Source organism: Ascaphus truei, chromosome 4 (genome assembly GCF_040206685.1).
Source record: "Ascaphus truei isolate aAscTru1 chromosome 4, aAscTru1.hap1, whole genome shotgun sequence".
Taxonomy (NCBI): Eukaryota; Metazoa; Chordata; class Amphibia; order Anura; family Ascaphidae; genus Ascaphus; species Ascaphus truei.
Genome location: NC_134486.1, coordinates 286,679,296 through 286,702,728, shown reverse-complemented (window position 1 = coordinate 286,702,728; position 23,433 = coordinate 286,679,296). Strand labels below are relative to the sequence as shown.

Below are 23,433 nucleotides of genomic sequence, written 5' to 3'. Positions count from 1 at the left end.
CCACGATGGTCGTCTCTGTCAGATGTCTTCCTCTCGTGGTGTACAGGTATGTAGATGGGGTCCCGTCTTCACACTGGCTAAACCGGATCCACTAAGCAGCGCTGGAGAACATCCTCACGATGGAACAGCTGCTGTGCGTCTACATAAACCGGATAGGCGTGCTTCAATACCGGTAAATGATGCAAGGTAAAAAGGGGTAGAAGGTAGAGCACTGCAAAAAGGCAAAGGGCTGGAGGCAAAAAAATGAACTATTTACTGGGCATATTAGCCAAATGGACAAACACACAAGTTAAAAAACTCTGAGGTGTTTCCCGCCGTGGAGGCGCTTTATCAAATTTTGATAAAGCGCCTCCACGGTGGGAAACGCGTCCGAGTTTTTTAGCTTGTGTGTTTGTCCATTTGGCTAATATGCCCAATAAATAGTTCATTTTTTTTGCCTCCAGCCCTTTGCCTTTTTGCAGTGCTCTACCTTCTACCCCTTTTTACCTATTCCTAAATATGTACTGCCACTAGTACATCATAAGCCTCATCACACCCCCTTCTGCGCATGCTCAGGGGGTCCGACGAGTGCTCTCACGCTGTGTCCTGATCAGTCTGTTTCCAGGAGCTGACAGTGAGTTTTTATCTGCTTTAACACACGGCAATCAGGATTAATAGTGTATTTATATGCATGCAAACATCAAGCATGCTAGGCGTGAGCTTCAGCAGCTCCGTTCTTCCACAGTGCGCATGTGCCATGTCAGGACCTCTGGGAGCGCTGGAGAGGATCTGACAGGCACTAGAAAGACACCTATCGCAGTGCTGTATTTACAAAGCATACAAGGCACACATCCGAGTTCGCGGGCTGCAACAGCTGCAGGGGATTAAGACATTAAATTTCCGGTACATTAAGGAACCGGAACATCACACAATACGAACCGGAGGAAGGTTTTTATCCGAAACGCATTGTTCAGAACACAGGAAGCTTTCATCCAGCCCAGTCCAGTAATTTGCCAGAGGACCCCTGCTGCAGACGTCCGGACGCGGAAGGAGTAACAACTCTAAGCAGGAGTCTGACAGCACTATAGACAAAGGACTTTTTTCACTTTTTAGTGTAAGTTACATCCTTTTATTATTTTAATTATTTTGTTATTGTTTTTGAATAAAGCTGTTACCCTCGTCATTATCTCTTCTCCGTCTCCTACTGAGTGACTGAAAAGAGTTGAGCAGGAAGTTTTTATCTACCCAAGGCTCATCATCTAGTGTTTTGATGTGAGGACACTCACATAAGCCCATGTGAGTGATTTAGCTATTATCTATATTATCCATCACCCCCAAATATTTTCTATTGGGACCTGTCCCCACTGTTTGCATTCCTATTTTTCCGAGGTAATACTGGATAAGACGGACAACAGGAGTACCAGAGAGTATCGGCATACTTCATCTACAAGGGCACGCACGGACGCCCGTGGCATTTACATTCATCCATACACCCTGGAAGGAAGATCTCACGACCAGGGGCTGTGAGTACAGTAGAGACCAGATCAGAGGCAATAATACTCTGCAACAGAAGTGAATGTCGCTCACATTTGGCCATGTGAGTGTTTTTTATATTAACATGATCATTAATCCATCCCACTACCCCCACTGATTATATAATGTATCAATAATAGACATTTGACACAGTGGTTTATTATTTTATTATTACTTTCTCCACATGTGCGCTTGCTGTTTTCTTGTGTGCATCTACTTTCTGAGGATCCAGGGGAGGTTCTCCTTCAGCTGAGCAGCAGCGACAGTTTGGGCCAGTATATTTTCCAAATACTTTCGGCCTCTCACGATCGTTCACCCTAGTCCTGCATGATTGTGAATTTCACCTTGTTACATTATTCACCATTGTTATAGAGGCAGCGCCCCGGGATTTCCACTTTTCAAGTAATTGTTACTGCAGAGTGTAGTAATAAACCCGTTCCTGTTTTGAAATATACCTCATGCCTGGTGCGTGACCTTACTGGGGGGAGAGGTAATAAGTTTGCTGTTTTCTTGTGTGCAGTAACAATTACTTGGCAGTCTTCTGCCGGATACAGTCTTTCAGGTCAACTATCACTGAAGATGGTCCCTGGACCGACACTACAGGCCAAGGGCACCTGCAGCCATCCTAGCTCTTCCCCACCTCCCTAGAATAGGCAGAGGTATGGTCCACACTCATTCTCCCCTGGAGGGAAGAGCACATGGGAAGGCCCCAATCTCAGGCTCCCAATTATGTGACCTTCCTTCCTCAGAGGGGAAGGAACAACCACTAACTTTAGGGCGGTCCTGCCCTAAGGACAGCCAGAAGGCGGGCACCCCGTTGTCCCAGCTACAACAGGATGCACCATCCTCTGTCACTCAATTGCAGTACCAAAAGGTGAGGGGGAAAACCCCATACCAACTACTGGCAACCGGATAGTACCAGGATTTACTGCCAGCCCATTGGGTAGAATAGTAGCCAAGGGTGGCCCTACTACATAGAGAATATGTACAGTCTATATCAGGGGTGGCCAACCTGACTGGGAGTTGCAGCCAGATTTTTACCAGTGTAATTTTCAAAGGGCCACATTAAAAAAATCAAATTAATACCTAAATCATTTATTACGGAACAGAACTGATGTTGTAATTATGCATCCATTTATTTTTTTGTGAACTAAAATAATGTCAGTTTATAATGAAACGATTATCTTTGATATCTTGACATTTTCAAGTTTGCACTCCATAGGATCGCTGGCAGTCTTTTCTTTCAACCAAAGTTTTGAAAGGGGGTTTGTGGACAGTCGTGCCCAGATGCAGTAGTTCTTTGAGGTGACAGTCTGTCCAAGTGGATCAGTGCTTGGATTTCACCGGTTGTAAAGTTGAAAGAAATGATTTGCAAAGATAGGTTCAGGCAAACATTGAGATTCATTTCAGGGCTGCGTGTCTGATGTTTGGATATCTCTTTTGGTCCACATTTCCAGGAGCTAAGAATTCCCTCTTTCAGCACAGATTTGAGTCTGCCTTCCTCGTGAAATTCAGTTATTTCAATCTGAACTGCTGCTTCATCAGTGACAAAATGGTCTGACAGACAATCGATTTCAACACTAAACAGATCAATCAAACACGTTATCTGTGGCCATGTGTGATGCAGGTCTTGGAATTTGATTTGAAAACTCTCCATGAGTTCCGCAATAAACCTTGCATATCTTGGTGTGCACCAGCAAAAAAAAAACATTGACTTCCGGGTCTTCCTTTGACCCTCATTGAAATTGCGACATTGATTTAAACTGTACTTAGATTGTAAGCTCTCCGGAGCAGGGAATTCCTTTCCTATTATTTCTGAAAGACTGTACATATTACCTCCCTATAGAAGTTTGCTGCTGGTAAAAAGATAGGCCTTACATATAGAAAAATAAAAAGAACGATTCCTGCACTCCTACTAATTAGGCTAATATACATTGGCTGAAGGCTTATAACACTTTGGCCAAAAGGGTTTAACTAAATAACCCTTATTCATGAGATCACCATTTTATTTTAGCCTAATTGGTAGGAGCGCAGGAATCATTCTTTTTGTAATTCCTTTCCTATTGTCTGATCTTATTTGTTGCACTTATTGTACTATAATTCCCTGTACTGTATTGTCTCTCTTGTAAAGTGCTAAATTCAGCTGTGGGCACTAGATACAGTGCAGAGAAAAAGTTTGTGAACCCCTTAGCATTTTCACACATTTCAAACCTAAAATGTTATTAGATCTTGTAACAGAAAAAATATTGAGGTAAGGTCCCTCAATAAACTAGTGCTACAGAGCATTTAACCCACTCATAAAGATATGGTACTGCAAACCGGATCACATGATGTCCTAAATGAGTGTATGGAGCTGTAGACATTAACCCCTAGATGGAACACGGTCTGGCAAGGATGAAGAGAATTGTCCGGGGGAAGTCCTGAGACCCTCACAGACCTCTCATGGAATCCAGCAACTAAATGAGCCAGTGAACCTGGGGGAGCTCCCAATCAAGTAATAAAGTACTCACATATGTCCATGTGTGTCCGGGTCTGTGTGCTCCTTTGCTGAGTGCAGACGAGACGAAATCACCTTTTGCCGAGGGGAAGAGGTGAATCAGCGGGCACTACGGTGCAGAAAAAGCTGCGGAGGCTGGACTGAGCTAAAAAAAGGTTCTTTATTCAAACATCGATAAAAACAAGAGGAGGGGAGACATACCCCTGCGCCTCTAACGCGTTTCACCCAAAAATTGGGCTTTCTCAACCCCTAAGGGGTTCACAAACTTTTTCTCTGCACTGTATCTAGTGCCCACAGCTGAATTTAGCACTTTACAAGAGAGACAATACAGTACAGGGAATTATAGTACAATAAGTGCAACAAATAAGATCAGACAATAGGAAAGGAATTACAAAAAGAATGATTCCTGCGCTCCTACCAATTAGGCTAAAATAAAATGGTGATCTCATGAATAAGGGTTATTTAGTTATCCATGTTTGAATAAAGAACTTTTTTTAGCTCAGTCCAGCCTCCGCAGCTTTTTCTGCACCGTAGTGCCCGCTGATTCACCTCTTCCCCTCGGCAAAAGGTGATTTCGTCTTGTTATTAGATCTTAATCTAAGTCCTAATATTAGATTAAAAAAAAAAATTGTGTGTGCCGAGCACGCGCATGTTAAGTGAAACTTCTTTGACTTTTGTCGCAGAAATTGTATTTGTGTTGGTGATGTTTTTAATTAAAAATCAAAAAACAATTTAATTGACAAAACGCAAATAAATTTGACTTAGAACACGCGTGCTCGGTACATATCCCCTATATTAGCTATTTGCACTAACTGTGAATTCCTCATGTGTGTGACTGTGTGTGTAATAGTGTGTGTGTGTGTGTGTGTGTGTGTGTGTGACATAGGGGGTGTGGGTGGTCTGCGCTCCATGTCCTCTACTCCTTAGCTGTCCATGCGCGACACACTGCCGAGCTCCAGAAGCCTCTGCGCATGCGCGCCGGAGAACTCTGCTTCTGTTTGAGCGATGTTAGCCGCTTCTGCGCATGCGTGGCATCCGTCAGCAGCGCCATCACTACTGCGCATACGCGGCATATGTGAACGGCGCAAGACAGTATGGCTACTTCTGCGCATGCGTGGCTTGTTGAAGTTGAGGCGGTGTTCGCTGCTGCACATGCATGAGCAATGCCAGCCGCTTCTGCGCATGTGTGGCATCCATCAGCAGCGCCATCACTACTGCACATGCGATCGGCGCCAGACAGTTATGTGGCCGCGGACGAATGTGGACATGGAGGTAAGTGTTGGCCTCATCTGCCAGCACTGACGTCACTTGTGCCTTCCAACGGCCATTAGGAGCGGCAGCGGCCGCATGTGACAAATATTTTATTATATTTTCACAGCTTACATGTCAGTGGGCGTGTGGGGGGAGCGCGTCGCCACCACATGTCAGCAGCGTGTGGGGGGAGCGGCGGCCAATAGGAGTGGTGGCTTCGATAGCAGGGCGGGTGGGAGCATGTCAGTGTTGGGATCGGACTGAGCCAGAACACAGCCCGGCCTCAACTGCCAGCACTTCATGACGTCACATCCGTTTAATTTTCTGTCTCCACAATGCATTTTTGTCCCATTACGAATGAGGTGCCACTAAAGAAGTTTCACTTCAATAACCTGTTCAAACAAAAACATGATACTTTTTCAAAATTTATTTATCCACAAATGATTCAACATTCAATATCCATGTGTTAAAATGTATGTGAACCTTTAGATTCAGTACCTGGTGACACTCCCTCAAGCAGCAATGACTTCAACTAAGCATTTCCTGTAACTGCTGGTCAGTCTCTCACATCGGTTTTGAGGAATTTTTGTTCCATTCCTCCTTGCAGAACTGTTTCAACTCAGAGACATCTAAGGGCTTCCTTGCATGGACAGCTCTCTTCAGGTCCTGTCACAACATTTCGATGGAGTTTAGGTCCGGACTTTGACTAGGCCATTCTAAAAGGCGGAATTTCTTCTTCGGCAGCCATTATTTTGTTAATCTGTTTGTGTATTTAGGATCATTGTTTTACTGCATGACCCACTTTCGCTTCAGCTCACGGAAGGGTGGGCTGACATTCTGATCTAGAATCTTCTGATACAACCATGAATTTTGCATTGTGTCAATGATGGCAAGCCGCCAGGTCCTGAAGCAGCAAAGCAGCCCCAAACTATTACACTCCCACCACGCTTGACGTTTGGGATGAGGTTCTTCTGCTCGAATGCAGTGTTTGGTTTTCGCCAAACATAAGGTTTCTCATTGAGGCCAAAAAGTTCTACCTTTGACACGTCTGCCCAGAGAAAATTGTTTGGAACTCGACTGGATTCCAAGAGAAATTAAAAGACCAAGACGACGACCAAAAGTAGGATGGCAGGAGGAAATCAGAACATACAGTATGTTGGCGCAACGTTGAGAACAGATGCTTGCAAGCAGAGTACATGAAAGACCATTGGGGAGGCCTTCATCCAGCAGTGAACAGACAAGGGCTGAAGATGATGAGATGATGATAATAATTGCAATCTAGCTGAGGTTTCCAATCTTGGCTGTTTTATCTCGAATGATGGTGAATTAATCTCCAGGCTGGTTCAGGGCGGCTGGTAACAAGCACAGTACTGGTTATATGCTGATGTTCTTTTTTTAACTTTGTAAGTCAGCATTTGTCTTAAACTGATATATTAAAATTCATTATGATTTTACACTATGGAGCGCACGCTTCTTATTCTTCTTTTATAGTTATCGTGGTGGATCTGGTATCATCAGAAGAAGAAGCCCTACACTCCATATTTTCTCCTATGACTGAACAAGGACACTGGATCTGCTTGGTCTGGACCTGAGGACTTTTTATAACCTTTCAAAACTATACACACTTTCAAACATTGTTTGCACCCACTTGTTTGTTCGCACATATTTCTACTTGTATTACTTGATATTGGGCACTTTACAAAACTGGTATACGGTATCCCATTCACACAGACCCTGTATATATCAGTTAGTGTTATATATATGTACATTGTTATATTGTAGTTATTGTCACTTTGTGATTTATAGTTATTTTGTTCACGTCCCATTTATACTGAATCTTTTGGTAGGCACTGATTTACATATTGTTTCGTGTTATATATATACACATACACACTGTGTACATATGTATGTGTATCTATCTATCTATCTATCTATATATATATATATATGTATCGTGTTAGCCGAGCTTAATAATCAAAAACAGATAGTCGATACCTTTCTGTGGCTAACAAAATGATTTTATTTGTGTGAGCTTTCGAGATACAATGATCTCTACTTCGGGCAATGTTACAATTGATTCAGCCAAATTTTTTTTCTTGAAACAAAGCATCTGTGGGTGAATGCTATCCCTACCCCCGTGCAGTTTGCGATTTATGACCTGAGGTGTTAAATGGTCCCTGAATGCTTGTGATGTAAGAGAATGTGTGTGTGTATGTATGTGTGTGTGTGTGTACGTGTGTAAATCTTAATTAATAAAGGTAAACCTCAATGTTTTAGCCCAATCCACTGCTTAGGATAATGCCTTGGAAGCTTCTTTTAATTTTTGTTTATTTCCTTTTATTTTTTACCATTTTTTTTCATCTTACCACCTTAGTGCCTCAATTCTCCACTTAAAGTGTGTGTAACACTTTCCAAAAGTTGTGTGTTGAGGGGGAGTGTATAACAATGGTGTGGGTAGGTGTTAAAATCTAAGAGGGCGTTGCATTTCAGTGCGTGTGTGGCTACTATGTAGTCCCTATTGGTATATAGGGATGGAATAACATTGTACATATATATGTGTAAGAGACAGGTATGTGCGCATTCATATAGCGCAGTATTTATACACATGGGCTTTAGCATTCATGGGAAGAGAGTTCTCGTCTCTGTGTAGTGGCTCATGAAGCTGCGCTCTCGATTTAGGACACTGGTGAGTGCCCAGAACAGTTTCATAAATTTGTATTCATGCAAAAGTCTCTATTTCAGTGTTCTAAGATTAACTTTGAGTATGGCTACCTTCAGATCTTTCATCTTATGGCCAGAGAGAGAGAAATGTTCGCCGACAAGACTGTCTCCTGTTCCACATGTGATGCTGTGGTGATGCAGATTCATTCTCTTGTTTAGCCCCTGTCCTGTCTCACCTATGTAGTAGCAGCCCTATGGGCATTTCATGAGTATGTGTGTGTACGTGTGTATATGTGTAAATATAAATGTTATAAAGCGCCCACAGTATACACAGCACTTTACAAAAGGTGTGTGTGGAGTGGGAGTGTATACCAATGGTGTGGGTAGGTGTAGAAATGTAAGAGGGTGTTGTATTACTATTAGTGTGTATAGATACTATGTGGTCCCTATTGGTATGTAGGGATAGAATTACATTGTACATTTGTATGTGTATAGCACAGTATGTATAGACCAGCAAATCCACCAGAATACCAAGAAGTGATCTCCTTGAATACAGCCAGAAAAAGACAAGCGACAGGGTACCTTTGGTGGTCATATATAACCCACACCCAGAAGCCCTACGCAAGATTGCCAAGGAACTACAACCCATTCTCCAGGAAGACTGCAACAGGTCTTCCTTGAAACACCCTTATTATCATAAAGACAACCTCATAATCTCAAGAAAATGATGGTGAGGAGTAAAGTATTCAGCAGTAAAACTGAATACGGGACAAGACCATGCCAGGACGCAAGATGCAAAACCTGTGCAATGCTCTACACAGCGGGCACAATAAAAATACCACACAGGAATCTGGAGTACAAAATCAGAGGAAGGTTCACCTGTCCCTCCAGCAATGTAGTGCACCTCATCATGTGCATGAAATGCCCAGGGGGCTGCTACTACATAGGTGAGACGGGACAAGGGCTAAACAAGAGAATGAATCTGCATCGCCACAGCATCACATGCGGAACAAGAGAAAGTCCTGTCGGCAAACACTTCTCTGACTCTGGCCATAGGATGAACGATCTGAAGGTGGCCATACTCAAAGGTAATCTTAGAACACTGAAAGAGAGATGGTTGCATGAATACAAATTTATGCAACTGTTCAGGACACTTAGCGGTTGCCTAAATGGAGGCTGCAGTTTTATGAGTCATTACTGACACAAGAGAACTTTCTTCCCATGAGTGCTAAAGGCTATGTCTAAACATACTGCGCTATATGAATGCACACACAGCTGTCTCTTACACATACACATGTACAATGTAATTCTATTCGTATATACCAATAGGGACCACATAGTATCTACACACACTAATAATAATGCAACACCCTCTTACATTTCTACACCTACCCACACCATTTGTATACACTCCCACTCCACACACACCTTTTGTAAAGCGCTGTATACACTGTGGGCGCTTTATAAATTTATATTTACACACATACACACACGCTTACATCACTAACATTCAGGGACCATTTAACACCTTATGTTATAAATCGCATACTCCACAGGGGGGAAGAATAGGCTTTAGCCACAGATACTGTACATTCCAAGATGCACTGTTTTAAAGTAACAACATCTCTTGCTTTATCCATTGTAACACCGCCGGAAGAGTGTACTCAAAAGCTCACACAAATAAAAGCATTTAGTTAGAACGGTATAGTCTATTTGTTTTTGATTATTAAGCTTGGCTAACACAGTAAAGATACCTCTACATATACACACACATTAATTATATATAATAAAAAATGAATAGACGATACCGTTATGTGGCTAACGAAATGCTTTTATTTGTACGAGCTTTCGAGATACACTGATCACCAAGCCAAAAAAGGGTTTATATATATATATATATATATATATATATATATATATATAAAAAATGACTTGGCACTTTTATATTTTATATATGTTTCAAGTGTTAGCACACAGTTACAACCTTGAGCAGATACCATATAATTATATTGTATGTATCAGATTGTATAATGCATAGCAATACAGCAGGTCACTTTGAAAATGTTTTTTTCGTTTCAGATATTTTTAACGTTTAAGACATCTAGGTTGTACACAAACAAACCGTTATTATAGAATGGGTATGGATTTGATTGTTCGAGCTGCTTTCTAAAAATATGCAAATATGTGTTCTAATAATGCTAATTTCATAATTGACTTGTGTATTTGAAATATCATTTTATTTTTAAAAATTTATGACCGATATTTACTTTATCTATCCAGAACAAGTTTTTGTGGGTTTTTTTTTATTACAGTACATATACATTACATATACTGAATATGAAAGCAAAATGCACTGTATGTTACAATGTGTTTGGCATTATATTGTTGTAACTTACGTTTTCTGCCTGCAATTAAAAGAAAACAAACACCACCACAATTGTAACATATCTTAATTATGAAATAAATGTAAAAAAAATAAAAATGTAGAGAAGGTGTTTTACAGCTGATTGCTTTAACTTTCTTGAAAGTCCCATACATGCTGCCAACACGGTCATCTCCAAATTGCAGCTAGTATTGGTCTCTGTTCGATGGGGGAGATGAGGTTACGTTAAGAAAACAGATTTTCCCAAATTAAATTTAAAAAAAAATGGAAGAAAAGTTAAAGAAGCCTGTTGTCTGATCAGATCCACTCCCTTATTACCACCAAGTGAAAACTTCTTAACCATTTTGTTTCAAGGAAACCTTAAGGTCCTTGCTGTTGAGCAGACTTGGGGGATGCAATGGCCATTCATTCTTTCTGTATCGCAGCCATTATGTATGAAGAATAAAACACTGCCTTTATACTGCCAAGCCACAATGACTCTTCATAACATCAAAGCGTTTGCACCACGAGCGGTTTTTACTTCCAAAATTATTCAAGCTGAGGGCAAAGAGACAACAATTCATACACGCTAATTACATCTAATTATCTATTCCTTTATAGGGCTAGCTTTGGCCAGAGCTATTAGCTATCTGAATTTCTCACAGCCTCTGCCTGCCCTGTCCATCCAGCTTAACACTGAATTATTTCAATAGCAGTGGTTCCTTACACATTTGCAACGTGAGGTTTGCCCAGGTAAAGAATTTATTCTACCATAGATTTTGATGTATGTGAAAGGTTTTTTTTTGTGGTTAATTTGACAAATCCTATGGAGCTCCACCTGGTTAAAATTACCCTCAACACTCTCGTGTTGGAGCTTCTCTCCTGGCTTTCTTTTCATGATCTCAATTAAATGTTTATTGGATTAAAGACCCTCTGTGTGGACCTCCATGGTGGCTTATGATAAAGAGCTTAAAAGCCCTATTAACTAGCATGGGATCTTTTTTGTATGTGATTAAGACTAGGGGGAGCAAAAACTTGTTTCACATTACATCGCAAGCATAGTGTAATTTAACTAATTTAACCTGTTTCGCTATGACACGACTATACTGCTTGATACATACTAGCAGAACTAACCTAAAAATTTAGAAAAAACAGACAACGATAAAAATGTTGACTTGCTCATACTAATTATATTATTCTTTTTCTACTTGTTCTCCACTGTCATTTTGCCAACGTATTTTCAGGATCAGTTAACATACTGTATGTGTGTAGAAAGATGAAGCTGTTACGATTTCTTGAATATGAAATTCATATTATGTACACTTACATCAGGACCTTTTCCTCAAAGGCTTGGAGTGTTTTCTAATTAATCTGTGGTCACATCAACATTCGGGAGCCCACATTTAAAACAGAGGTGTATTTTATATGGGGAAAAATAAACACAAACAATGATGACATAGAAGGAGTAAAATGACTCATCAAGCTTCGTGGTCACAGCGGTATCCTGAAAAAGCATTCAAAAGAATTAGGCACTTGGTACCCTGAACCAGGGTTGTCCAAGCTTGCTTCTTGGCGGCCACCTTGGTATGATTTTCAGGACAATAAATACATAAGGAAGTATTCTTGGCGTTAATTGAAGCAAGGTTAATTACATGTACATGAGAGAAATCTTACAATCCTGGCCTGTTGGTAGCACTCATGGAGATTGGACAGGTCGCTCCTAAACTAAATCTGTCTGCGAAATAAAACTGACTGACTGCTCTCTGACACTGGCCAATGAAGTGGTAGGTCAACAGCACAACAGTGTTTATAACCATGGGTGAGTCACCCTTAACTTTTGTTTCCATATAGATGTTCAAATCTATATTTTTAATAGAAGGTGTTATTAAACCATCCACTACCTTAGGTGACTGAGGCTTCTTTTTTAATACTTGGGCTGATTTAAAGAACAGAATCAGCTATTTGGTGTTATTAAACCGTCCACTACCATTTCAATGGGTAAGCCCTCTCTTGGTGATCTTAAGTCTGGTCTGCCGAAAAACGTAGTGACAAGCTTCAGAACGCGCACCTAAAAGGAGAAACGCCAGTACAGTTCACTAAAATGGTTTGTTTTTCGTACGAATACTTCTCATTGTCAAATTATGAGGCAACAAATGTTCGTGATAAACAACAAAATGTGTGCACACAAATTAATAAATAATACTGTTACTTTTGTTAAGACACTTTGACCACTGGGATGGTGCCAAGCTTCTGAGTCAGAACAGACGTTGATTATACAAAATGAGTAGCCCACGCACCAGTGAGTTGCAAAATAAATTATTTGTTGGATGACCATTTCACCAGGAATAATATTTCCTGTCACCTGACGAACCATTGATCGCTGTACATGAGAAATCTGCAATAAGTGACCAGCATTTCGGTGTTCTCTCCAGTCGGTTACTTTGAGTGCTGCAGGGGCTCTATTTTGATACATGAATTCTAATAAAAAAAATTAGGTTATCTTTCTGGCATCTGTGGATTCATTATACCAATCTCAACACCATTGCCATTTGTGCACTTGAAACTTTGTTGGAAACCAGAATATTGCAAAACCCTCCCCCACCCCCAGTTTATCTTTTATGGCCTGCCCATCATTCTATTATTGTGCCTTTTGTTACTGCTTATAATAACGTCAATTGATTAGTGAAGACATCACATTGCAAAAAGATTATTGCTTAAGGATTCAGGTGACAGCTTGCCTATGTAAGAGAGGATAACACATCTCAAAGACTGTCTTGGGCTATTTAGCACACTAAAAGCTGATGTTCTATCAATGCTTATACTGCACTGATCTGACAACTAAATGTTATCAATGAGCTCTGTCGATGGTTGAGAAAACGCCAAATCAACTGACCTGTATTCTCAGAACAGGTGGCTAGACAAAGACAGAATGCTTAGCATAAAATGTTCAGCACAGATTTATTTTTACGAGCTTATATCTTCACATCGCTTTATGATCTTAAATGAGTAAACAGAAATGTACAAATACGGATCTTCAATGCAATGTATGCAGAAATACAACTTTCTCCCATTTGTAAAGTTTTTAATGTGTGCCTTATTTTTACATGTAAAACATGTGACAACATATTCTACATTCTTACCTAAGCTGGCAATCGTTTGGTGCTCTTGTTATAAATCTGTAAAAATCCTGATTGTGTGCCTAACATAATGGCTGCCTTTCAATTTCAATCAATTCTTCAGTCAGTGTAACTCAGCAGCTACAATGTATCCTGATATTATTAAAATAACATTATCTATTGTTAGAGTTTACCGCTCAAACTGCTGGGAACATTGGCAACAAATTATCACAAACAGGAAAGTGGTGCAAAAATCTTGCACTGCTGGGGAACGCTAAAGCCTGCTATAGAAATCACAGGATGCTTTAAAACACATAAGAATGGCATTAAGAGCTGAATTTAAAAAATCAAATAAAAACAGTCACTATTATCTAATACTACAGAACTGATTTATTTTACAAAACAAAACATAAGATTTCACATGTTTTGCTACTTTAAATAATCCTGAGGAAACCAAAAACTACATGTAGGCACTTGGTATTGCCACATTAAGTGTGTCCAAACAATATATTACATGTATAGCCCTTAGAAGAAACACATAGCTTAATATAAAGCAAGCAACCCTACTGAGATCTTGTTTTGAAATATACGGTATTTAAAATGATAAAAATAAATAATTTACACCTCTTGTAATTAATACATTTACAAACTACTCCCTTAGATAGTATGGATTATTTGATTTCTATCATGCTCATACATGTGTTTTTTGAAGGCTGATATTTGATTGGGTGTTATTAAAATAAGTTTATAAACGTAATAGTCAAAATATTAATGAAAAAATACCATGGTTTTTAAGGACGCAACACATATTTGAGTAGTAGTGAGTTTTGCAATAAGAAAGGTTAAAAGGGAAATATTTTAACATAAAGAAAATGTGGATAGAAATATGTTTTGACGCATTGCTCCACTGTTTTCCAGAAAACTTAACCCCACCTGAGATCTGCTCGATTTTTTAAATCAAATACCAGATTTCATAAAAAAAAAAAAAAAAGTGACACACAGAGACACAAAGTTTAATACATCTCATTGTAATTTGAGTGTAATGTTAATTCTTCCATATTCTTTCCGTTCATGCTCCCTAAATTGCAAGCTGATGGACAAGGCCCAAGGCTGGGAGCAAGGACCTCGATACCCTGGCGCAAAAAGATGCAAGATACAAATTACACAATTTGTGTCAATGTTGCTCCAAATTAATTGGCCTTGAAACATCACCCCATAAATGACATGGTTATATCAGAGCACTAAGCAGCCCTCAGCAGTGAGTGGATGAAATGTGTTAAAAGTTGTTTGAGATAAGGTTTCTTTTCCAATTGAATTTTGCAATTGGGGGCTACTTAGAACTTCAAATTTACATTTAATGGTGCATCCCGTTTTACTCAATCCAAATACAAATAGTTTTCTGTATTTGGGGGAATTTTGAAGTCATTGCAATAATCTTTCCAAGGTATGATCAATACAATAAAAGCAACATGTACAGTATTACATAGCAGTTAAAATGTACATTCATTGTTATAATTAATTATTGTGCTTTTTGGAGTAATGCTTTAGACCCAGCAAAGCTATCACTAGTAAAACTAGTAACAACCAGACACAATCAGGTTATAGTGGGTGTATAAATGACAAAAACCTGCCACCATACAAAGTCCTTACACAGGACGAAACGCGTCAGTGTTCTTGTGGCATCTGTTATGTCTAGTGCACATTAAAGTTTTTTAATCCATTCTTAGATTGCGCATTCTATTTAGCCTGCGGACGGCTGTGAACCGCCATACTCACCTCTCTCCATACAAAATACCTGCATATCTTACTTAGGCTGAGTCCCCGCTGGCACTGAGCGTGCTCATGCTGCAACTTGCGGACGCGCGTGGGGGGGGGGGGGGGGGAGCAATTGCGGGCTATTTGAGCAAGCGGAAAAGTATAAAAAAATTATTTACAAAAGTGCCAAGCGTGTGTGCCCGTGCATCGCGTGAGCCAGAACACATTATATATATCATACATCATCATATATATATATATATATATATATATATATATATCATACATTACCAGCAAAGGTCCCGAGGAAGGTCCCGTTCAGCGGACCGAAACGTTGGATATATGTGCAAGTTTCTTTAATACAGTTAATAGCTGCTTATACCTTCTGAGTGCTGTTGTCTCCTTACCTTTGCTGGTAATGTATGCTTTATTATTTTTTATGACATAAGCACCAGGTCATTATATTACTACAGGAGTGCCAGATGTTCATGATTTATTTATTTATTTATTTATATATATATATATATATATATATATATATATATATGATACGAACCAATCCAAAGACCAGTAAAGAGACAGCACACCGCACGGGGTTAATCCAAAAATCTATATTCACAACATGAAATACACGTAAGCCAACGTTTCGGTCCCACAGAGAGGGCCCTGAGGAAGGTCTCTCTGTGGGACCGAAACGTTGGCTTACGTGTATTTCATGTTGTGAATATAGATTTTTGGATTAACCCCGTGCGGTGTGCTGTCTCTTTACTGGTCTTTGGATTGGTTCGTATCATACTTATTTTCTATGGGACTAGCATCTGCTATTATAACCTTTTCTACTGCAGTGTGCTGACTGACCTTCATGTGTATATATATATATATATATATATATATATATATATATATATATATATATATATATATATATATATATATATATATATATATATATATACACACACATACATACATACATATATATGTACACATACACACAAGCACACACGTAACCGCGCCAAGCGCCGCCAGCGGGGACTCGGCCTTAGGTTCCCCAAACATGCATTCACGTCATGGCCACATCGTTCAGTGGTTAAAGACAAGTATTCTGGGTGAAGTTATGTAACGAAACACATTGAGTGTGTCACTAAGCTTTCTATCCATTTTAAACATAGGAAACTAGAGCTTATGACGTCTATATTACACAGCTTGTAAAGCACGGCATAAGAAAGTATAGAAACGGAAGCCACTTATTTGAGCATTTTTTCCCCCTGCATTATGTTAACTCAAGTATACAGCATAAAAGTGTAAATGTAAATAAGTTGCACACTCCCCTCTTATGATAAAGAAACCTACTTATGTTATACATACTTATTTCCATTTGGATTAGGTTGCTTACAATCACCTTTAATAATGTACAACTATTTGATTTAGCATATAAAAATCACTGGTAGGTACATTCACATGTCTCATACAGGTCTGCAACCCTGTCTTTCCCCATTATCTCTTAGCAAACAATGCTTCCACTGCAGCCAGGGATTCTGGGTAATGACATACAAATAAGCACTCCCAGTGAGTCACTTTACTTCTTATCCCTACAATGAAAAATAAATGCAGGAAAAGCTGAAGGAAAAAAGAGTTCTGTATTGATATTTGTGTATGTGAGTGCACGGATGTTTTATGTCTCATAAGGTTTAATTGCTAATACAAATTATATGGAAACATTTTATTTACTTGTGCAAGTTAGAAGTAAAAACGTTGTTTACATCTCCACTCTGGTTCCATTAGCTGTAACTACGGATTAATTAAAGGAGAGATCAAAGCAATCCTGTACAAACTCTTCATAATGAATATGGCAGACAAAACACGCAGCATTCAGTAAGTGACTTTCCTTACCTTCAGCACAGCAATGAATGGTACAAAGTTAGCCCTCTGAAGCCCATTTTTATAGAGGTCTGAAAGAGAAAATTGGTATTAGCTTTGCTACTTAGCCCTAATAACAATGCCAGCTTGTTAGCCGGGCAAATAAAGCACTAGACTGATAAAAGGAGAAAACAACAAAAGAGAAGGGACGAGAACCAAAATTGATTTCTGTTCTTACAGTTCATGAAATTCATTAGTCTTAAATCAGGCGAGAACATCAGAACCAAGTAAAACATACAAAAGGCATGCTATTAAATTAGATGTATAATTTTCATGAGCAAAATAAAGTGTATTCACCAGAAAAAAATTACAATATAAGAGCATAGGGGCTGAAACTAGGGTTTCCCTGACTAGAGAAATCATTGCCATATTACCATATAGAGCAACCCTGTACTTAAACAAAAGAGCCTTCCTTGCTTTGTTCAACTATTTCACTGTTGTTGTTATATTTCCTATAAACTCCACAAATGTTCACATTTTAATAGAAAGCTAAAGTAAATTTCTAACAATACCATTACGGCTACAAAAAAAATTACACAAATATTTAGAAATATAGAATGTAAATGAATGGTGGATTAACTAATCATTTTTGATCTTGTATATAAATCAGCAGCCCTTTCAAAATTGTTTTGGGAGCATGACATTTTTTTATTAGTATTTTATATTTAATTCTTATAAAAAGAAAAATATCATGTAAATAAAACCAACTCATAATCAACATTTTGTCAAACCAGTTAAAAATGTTGGGTTTCTATGAAGGGATAAGTCAAATCTATCACGGGGACATGAAGGGCATAAGAAAAGCAATGTGTAAACTCTGGTGCTAGAAGAGGATTGGATTGGGAGGGTAATCTGCATATCACTAGTGAAATATTAGATTGGTTAATTAGATATAGGCTCATATTTTTGTAATAACTGTCATATGTAGATTTTATTTTTGGGGAAATATTTTAATTAAAGAATAATTTGTATCCTGTAAACAAAGAGTTCCTTTATTAATTGTCAATAAAAATCAGGTGGCTAAGACAGTAAAGAAATAATGAATAAAGCTTCAAACATTAATAGTCCTGAGAAAGAGCTAGACTAAGCTCGAAACATGTTATCATTTAAAAAAAAAAATATAAAAACAAGTAAGTCCCTATTATTACTGTGTTTTGTTTTTTATTTATATTCTCTGGGTAAATGAATTTGGCAGAGGAGTGAAGAGGCTGAAATGAGCCGTGAACAATAAATATTGCAGACAAATTACAAAGTAGGAAGCCCGCACTCCAACGAAAAAGCACTCAACAAGAGACCATATACAGTTAAACAAAAAAGAATGTGTATTAACTCATGGCAAGTACAAAAACACAGAAACAGATGAGCAAAAGCAGACAACAACACTACAAAAAAAAGGGAGAGACTGAAGGAGTTAAAAATATAAACGTAAAAAGGCAGCAAAAAAATTATCCTATGAGCTCCACTGTGCATAACGAGAGAGCAGAAAAAACAAGCTGGTAGTGGCAAGGTTTCCTCCAGGTGCTAAGCAAACACAATACTTTCCTAAGAAAGCTGCTCCAAGAGGTAGCCAGCTACTCAGACCAGCAAAAAGAAAAAGTACAGGAATACTCCGGTATAGTAGCACAGAAGAAGCAGCCAGATATCGGTAATGTCCATCAAGTTCAACCTATGCTAAATTGAGACGACAGATACTTTATCCTATATTTGTTCTTACAGTGTATTGATCCAGCATTATTACCAGGCAGTTCATGTGGTCTGTTTGCGTGTGTGACATCAGTTGCATGATACTGCTCTTGATTACACCAACAGATGACCTATGTTTTTTGTTTGTTTTTTCCCTGCAACTTGCTGCCTTGGCAGTTCACTTCTAGGTGATTGGATTCTGCCGATACGTCACACGCCATTGCCATGACTACAGCTAGGTCTCCGTCTGGGTTTCCACACACCGTTACACAATGACGCCATCATTATGGGCCCTTTATCAGTTGCTCGCACGTCCCCTTTCTTCACTCTACTCTGCTGTGCGATGGACATTACCGATATCTGGCTGTTTGTTCTGTGCAACTGTGCCAGAGTACTCCTGTATTTTTATTTTTTCTGGTCTGAGTAGTCGGTAGCACCTTGGGGCGGCTTTCTGAGGAAAGTGCTGTGGTTGCTTAGCACCTGAAGCAACAGGCCTGAAGATGGGGTTTCCCCCGAAACGTTGCCGCCCTTGTCACTTTTTCTGCCTTTTTTTCCCCCCACCCCAGTTGTTGTGTTTTTGCTTTTTGTTTTTGCCTTGTTGTTTGCCCCCTTTGTGTACCACACTTCATTACCAGCTTTTCCCCCTGCTATCTTTATGTACTGTGGAGAACATGAGAAGGTATTTTGCCCCCATTTTAACGTTTATTTTTTCTTTTTGAACGCCTTCAGCCTCTCCCTTTTTTTTGTAGTGTTGCTGTCTGATTTTGCTCATCTGTTTCTGTGTTTTTGTACTTACCATTAGTTAATTCACATTATTTTTCTTTTACCTGTGTATGGTTTCTTGTTAAAAAAAAAATTCCTTACTGACTCCAAATAACGGCAATCAGATGACTCCCTGGATCCACATCCATCCCAGGTTTACTTATTTGGTATACCCCTGTATACTTTTCCTTTCTAGAAAGATGTCCAACCTTTTTTTAAACATATCTATTGTATCTGATATGCCCTGTCTCCATGAGTAATGAATTCCACATTTTAACTGCTCTGACTGTAAAGAACCCTTTCCTTTGTTACGTGAAATCTCCTTTTGTCCAACCTTAAGGGACATTTGTACTTCCTTGAGATGAATAGTTCTTTTGGAAGTTCCTTGTATTGACACTGAATATATTTGTAAACAGTTCCCATATACCCTCTTAGATGCTTCTTTTACAACTAATACATTGTTAGTTACCTCTCGGTTTCAAGTATGTCCTGGGCATAGAGTTAAGACAAATAATACATGTCAACCTCAAGGTCATTAATAAACAAGTTAGAAAGCAGTGGCCTCAATATGACACCTTGAGGTACTCCACTTATAACTTTAGCCCAACTTCTAAAGGTACCATTTATGACAACTCTCTGTTGTCTATCCTACAACCAGTTTTCAATCTAGGTGTAAATATTTTTTTTTTTACCCAGGACAATATAATTTATTTTGTACATTAACCTCGTGTGTGGAACCGTATCAAAAGCCTTTGCAAAATCTAAGTTGACCACATCAACAGCATTGCCCTGGTCTAAATTCCTACTTACCTCCTCAAATAAGGTAATAAGGTTAGTTTGGCATGCAAAATATTACTAATAATGCAATTATCCATTATGTATTCCTGAATATTATCCCATTTTAAACCTTCAAATAGCCCAACTATTGTTGTTGTGATCTAATCCATTTTTCAAATATAGGTACCACACCTGCTTTATGCCAATCTTGTGGTTTTGAGCCAGTGGAAATAGAGTAATTGAAGTCCTATTGAACATAATGGTTTGGCTATAAGTGAATTATAAATGAATAAGCCACCGGGATTGCTGCTGCTTTGCTAGCTCTCTCAAGGAACATTCCAAACATTTAAACCGAACACCTCTGCACCTGTGCTCTACCTCTCAGCCTGCCTATATAAACTTCCCCTTCCTGTCTGCCAGTGCCCGTTTATACTGGTTCCTCAGCTCCTACTAGGTTCCTGTGTTTACTGCTTTTGCTATTATCCTGTTCCAGTCTCCTCGTTGCCGACCTCTGCTTGTGACCCTGACCATGTTATCTGCCGCCGGCCTCCAACCTCTGCTTGTGACCACGCTATCTGCCACCTGCCTCCAACCTCTGCTTGTGACCCCGACCACGCTCCCTGCTGTTCCTGCCACTGGGATCCACTCCAGCCATAGATCAACCCTTGACAGGTGGTTTTGTCCAGTAATGCAGATATAGTGGAGGAAAGTTCTGAAATTGATAGAAGTTGTGACGGGGATCAAGATGCCGCTAGATCCAGTTTTAATTATTCTGGCTTAGCCCATGGAGGATGTGAATCATTATACAGTTAAATTGCTTTTGCATATCCTTACAGTGGCTAGATGCGCTGTAGCAGCAGTGTGGAAGAAGACACTTCCGCCCTCCAGAAGAGACGTTATTAGAAGGATTAATGATGTTCAACTAATGGAGAGACTCGCCTCATTTCTGAATCACACCACAAGAAAGTTTGATAGAGTTTGGGATCCCTGGGATGTGGGATAGGATATGATTGTAATAGAAAAGAGGATCTGGGAGAGAGGAGAGTATGATATGTTGTTTATAAAATGTCGTACGCTATGTAATGTGACTGTTGATGACTGCAAGAATTTTGTTACAAAATGGTTGTTTACCCCTTCCCTTTCTGTACCACTCCCCTCCACATTTATATTTGAAAAATCTTAATAAAAACATACAGTAAGTTTAAAAAAAAATAAAAAAAAGTTGAGGTAAATAAACAAGACAAAGAATATCTCCCAAGAGTTTGGTTGTAAACTAAATATTTGAAACTTTCAGAACTTATTTTAAAACCCTTTATACATGTCTGTTTTTTTGTTAATGCATACATTACCAACACTTTAAACCCATTAAACGCATCACTGCTCTTAGTTTGCTTTGGCCCCAAGTGAGAATGTTAAATTTAAAGTCAAAGTTTTGCTTAGGGGCAGAACATTACACAACCACCCCTACATTACAGGCATACCCCGGTTTAAGGACACTCACTTTAAGTACACTTGTGAGTATGGACATATTTTCAATAGCTCCATACCCCTGTTTCCGTACGCTCGCTTCGCGACTACGGACACTTATTCTGCCCTACACACCGCTGTAGTAGTGACGCGCTGATGCCCCTTGCTCAATATGCAAATGCCAGCTCTCACATGCGCCTGTCAGCACGTCCTGAACAGCAATACTGGCTCCCCACCTGTGCGCAAGCGGGGAGACTATAGAGCCTGTTACAAATGCGTTATTTACATCAGTTATGCACGTATATGACGATTGCAGAACAGTACATGCATCGATAAGTGGGGAAAAGGTAGTGCTTCACTTTTAGTACATTTTCGCTTTACATACATGCTCCGGTCCCATTGCGTACGTTAATGCGGGGTATGCCTGTACATTAAATGGAGCTCAAAAAAGGACTCACAACTGAAGCCATGGCGACTTCTTTTTTTAAAACAGAATTTATTCAGCATGAAAGACCATAGTTAGTCTATGACACTTAAGGGAAAAGACTGTATTGATTAAATTGAAGAGGGATTTTTTTATACGCCAATTTAAATATGATGTTAATTAGCAAGGTAATGAAGTACACGATTCTGCTCCAATCTTTCACCATCGAGAACTTGTTATATGTAAAGTTTTGAAAACCCTCCTTTGAGAATAGGAAGCATTTAAAAAAAGTAAACTTGTGGTGTTTTCAAACAGCGCCAATGCAAATCCTATTATTTAATTAACACTGAGCAAAATCAGGGTGAAGCCCTTTGGTAACTTGTTCTCTAAACGGTGGCAGCTAAACACTGTCAAATGAGACAGAGTGTTTGGATTTAAGAACATTAATGTCATCTATAAAGAACTGAAGATCTCTAAACTCTCTGCTCTAATAAATCCTCTAGACAAATGAGCAAATGCAAAGAGAAGGATTATCAATATAAAAAGCAAGGATCTACATCAGTACCATAGAAAAAGTATAATATATATATATATATATATATATATATATATATATATATGTAAATACAACTGTATGCTCATCTGCATGTCTTAGGCAGGTCTGCAACCCCGCCTTTCCCCATTATCACCCAGCACACAGCACTTCCACTGCAGCAAGGGATTCTGGGAAATGACATGCAAATGAGCACACAGTGCCACTTTTTGCTTCAAAAACCATTTTTAACATGGTTCCCTATAGGCTTAAGCTTGCTGCATGGTCACAGCTTTGAGCACAGCCAGGGTTAAGGTGCATACCCAGAAAACCACCCACAGACAGCTGTTTCGACCTTAATGGGTCTGATCAGTGTGGGGTTGATTAACTGGGTATGCAAAGAAGCTAAAGGATAGGCCAGCCATAATACTGAGTTAAGTTATGGTGAGTAAAAAAAGTGACAAAAACCCTCCAAAGCAAATATGCAAATGTAAATACAACTGTATGCTCATCTGCATGTCTTAGGCAGGTCTGCAACCCCGCCTTTCCCCATTATCCCCCAGCACACAGCACTTCCACTGCAGCAAGGGATTATATATATATACACTAGCTGATATACCTGGCGTTGCCCGTGATGTAATGTTCTGGCTCCCCCATCCTCCCTCTCAACTCTTTTCCCCCCCTCTTCACAGCTGTTCAGAGCTGCGCCCCCCT

General features: G+C 39.3%; 1 protein-coding gene across 5 annotated transcripts in view; it reads right to left on the bottom strand.

The window, feature by feature from the left end:
• The window catches only part of AFG1L (AFG1 like ATPase), a 173,815-nt gene that overhangs the window by 63,912 nt on the left and 86,470 nt on the right, over window positions 1–23,433 (bottom strand). For all 5 annotated transcript variants that reach the window (XM_075597572.1, XM_075597573.1, XM_075597574.1 and 2 more), the window contains one exon: window positions 17,048–17,106. In XM_075597572.1, coding sequence (XP_075453687.1) covers window positions 17,048–17,106 — 59 coding nt within the window. The remainder of the gene's footprint in view (window positions 1–17,047; window positions 17,107–23,433) is intronic.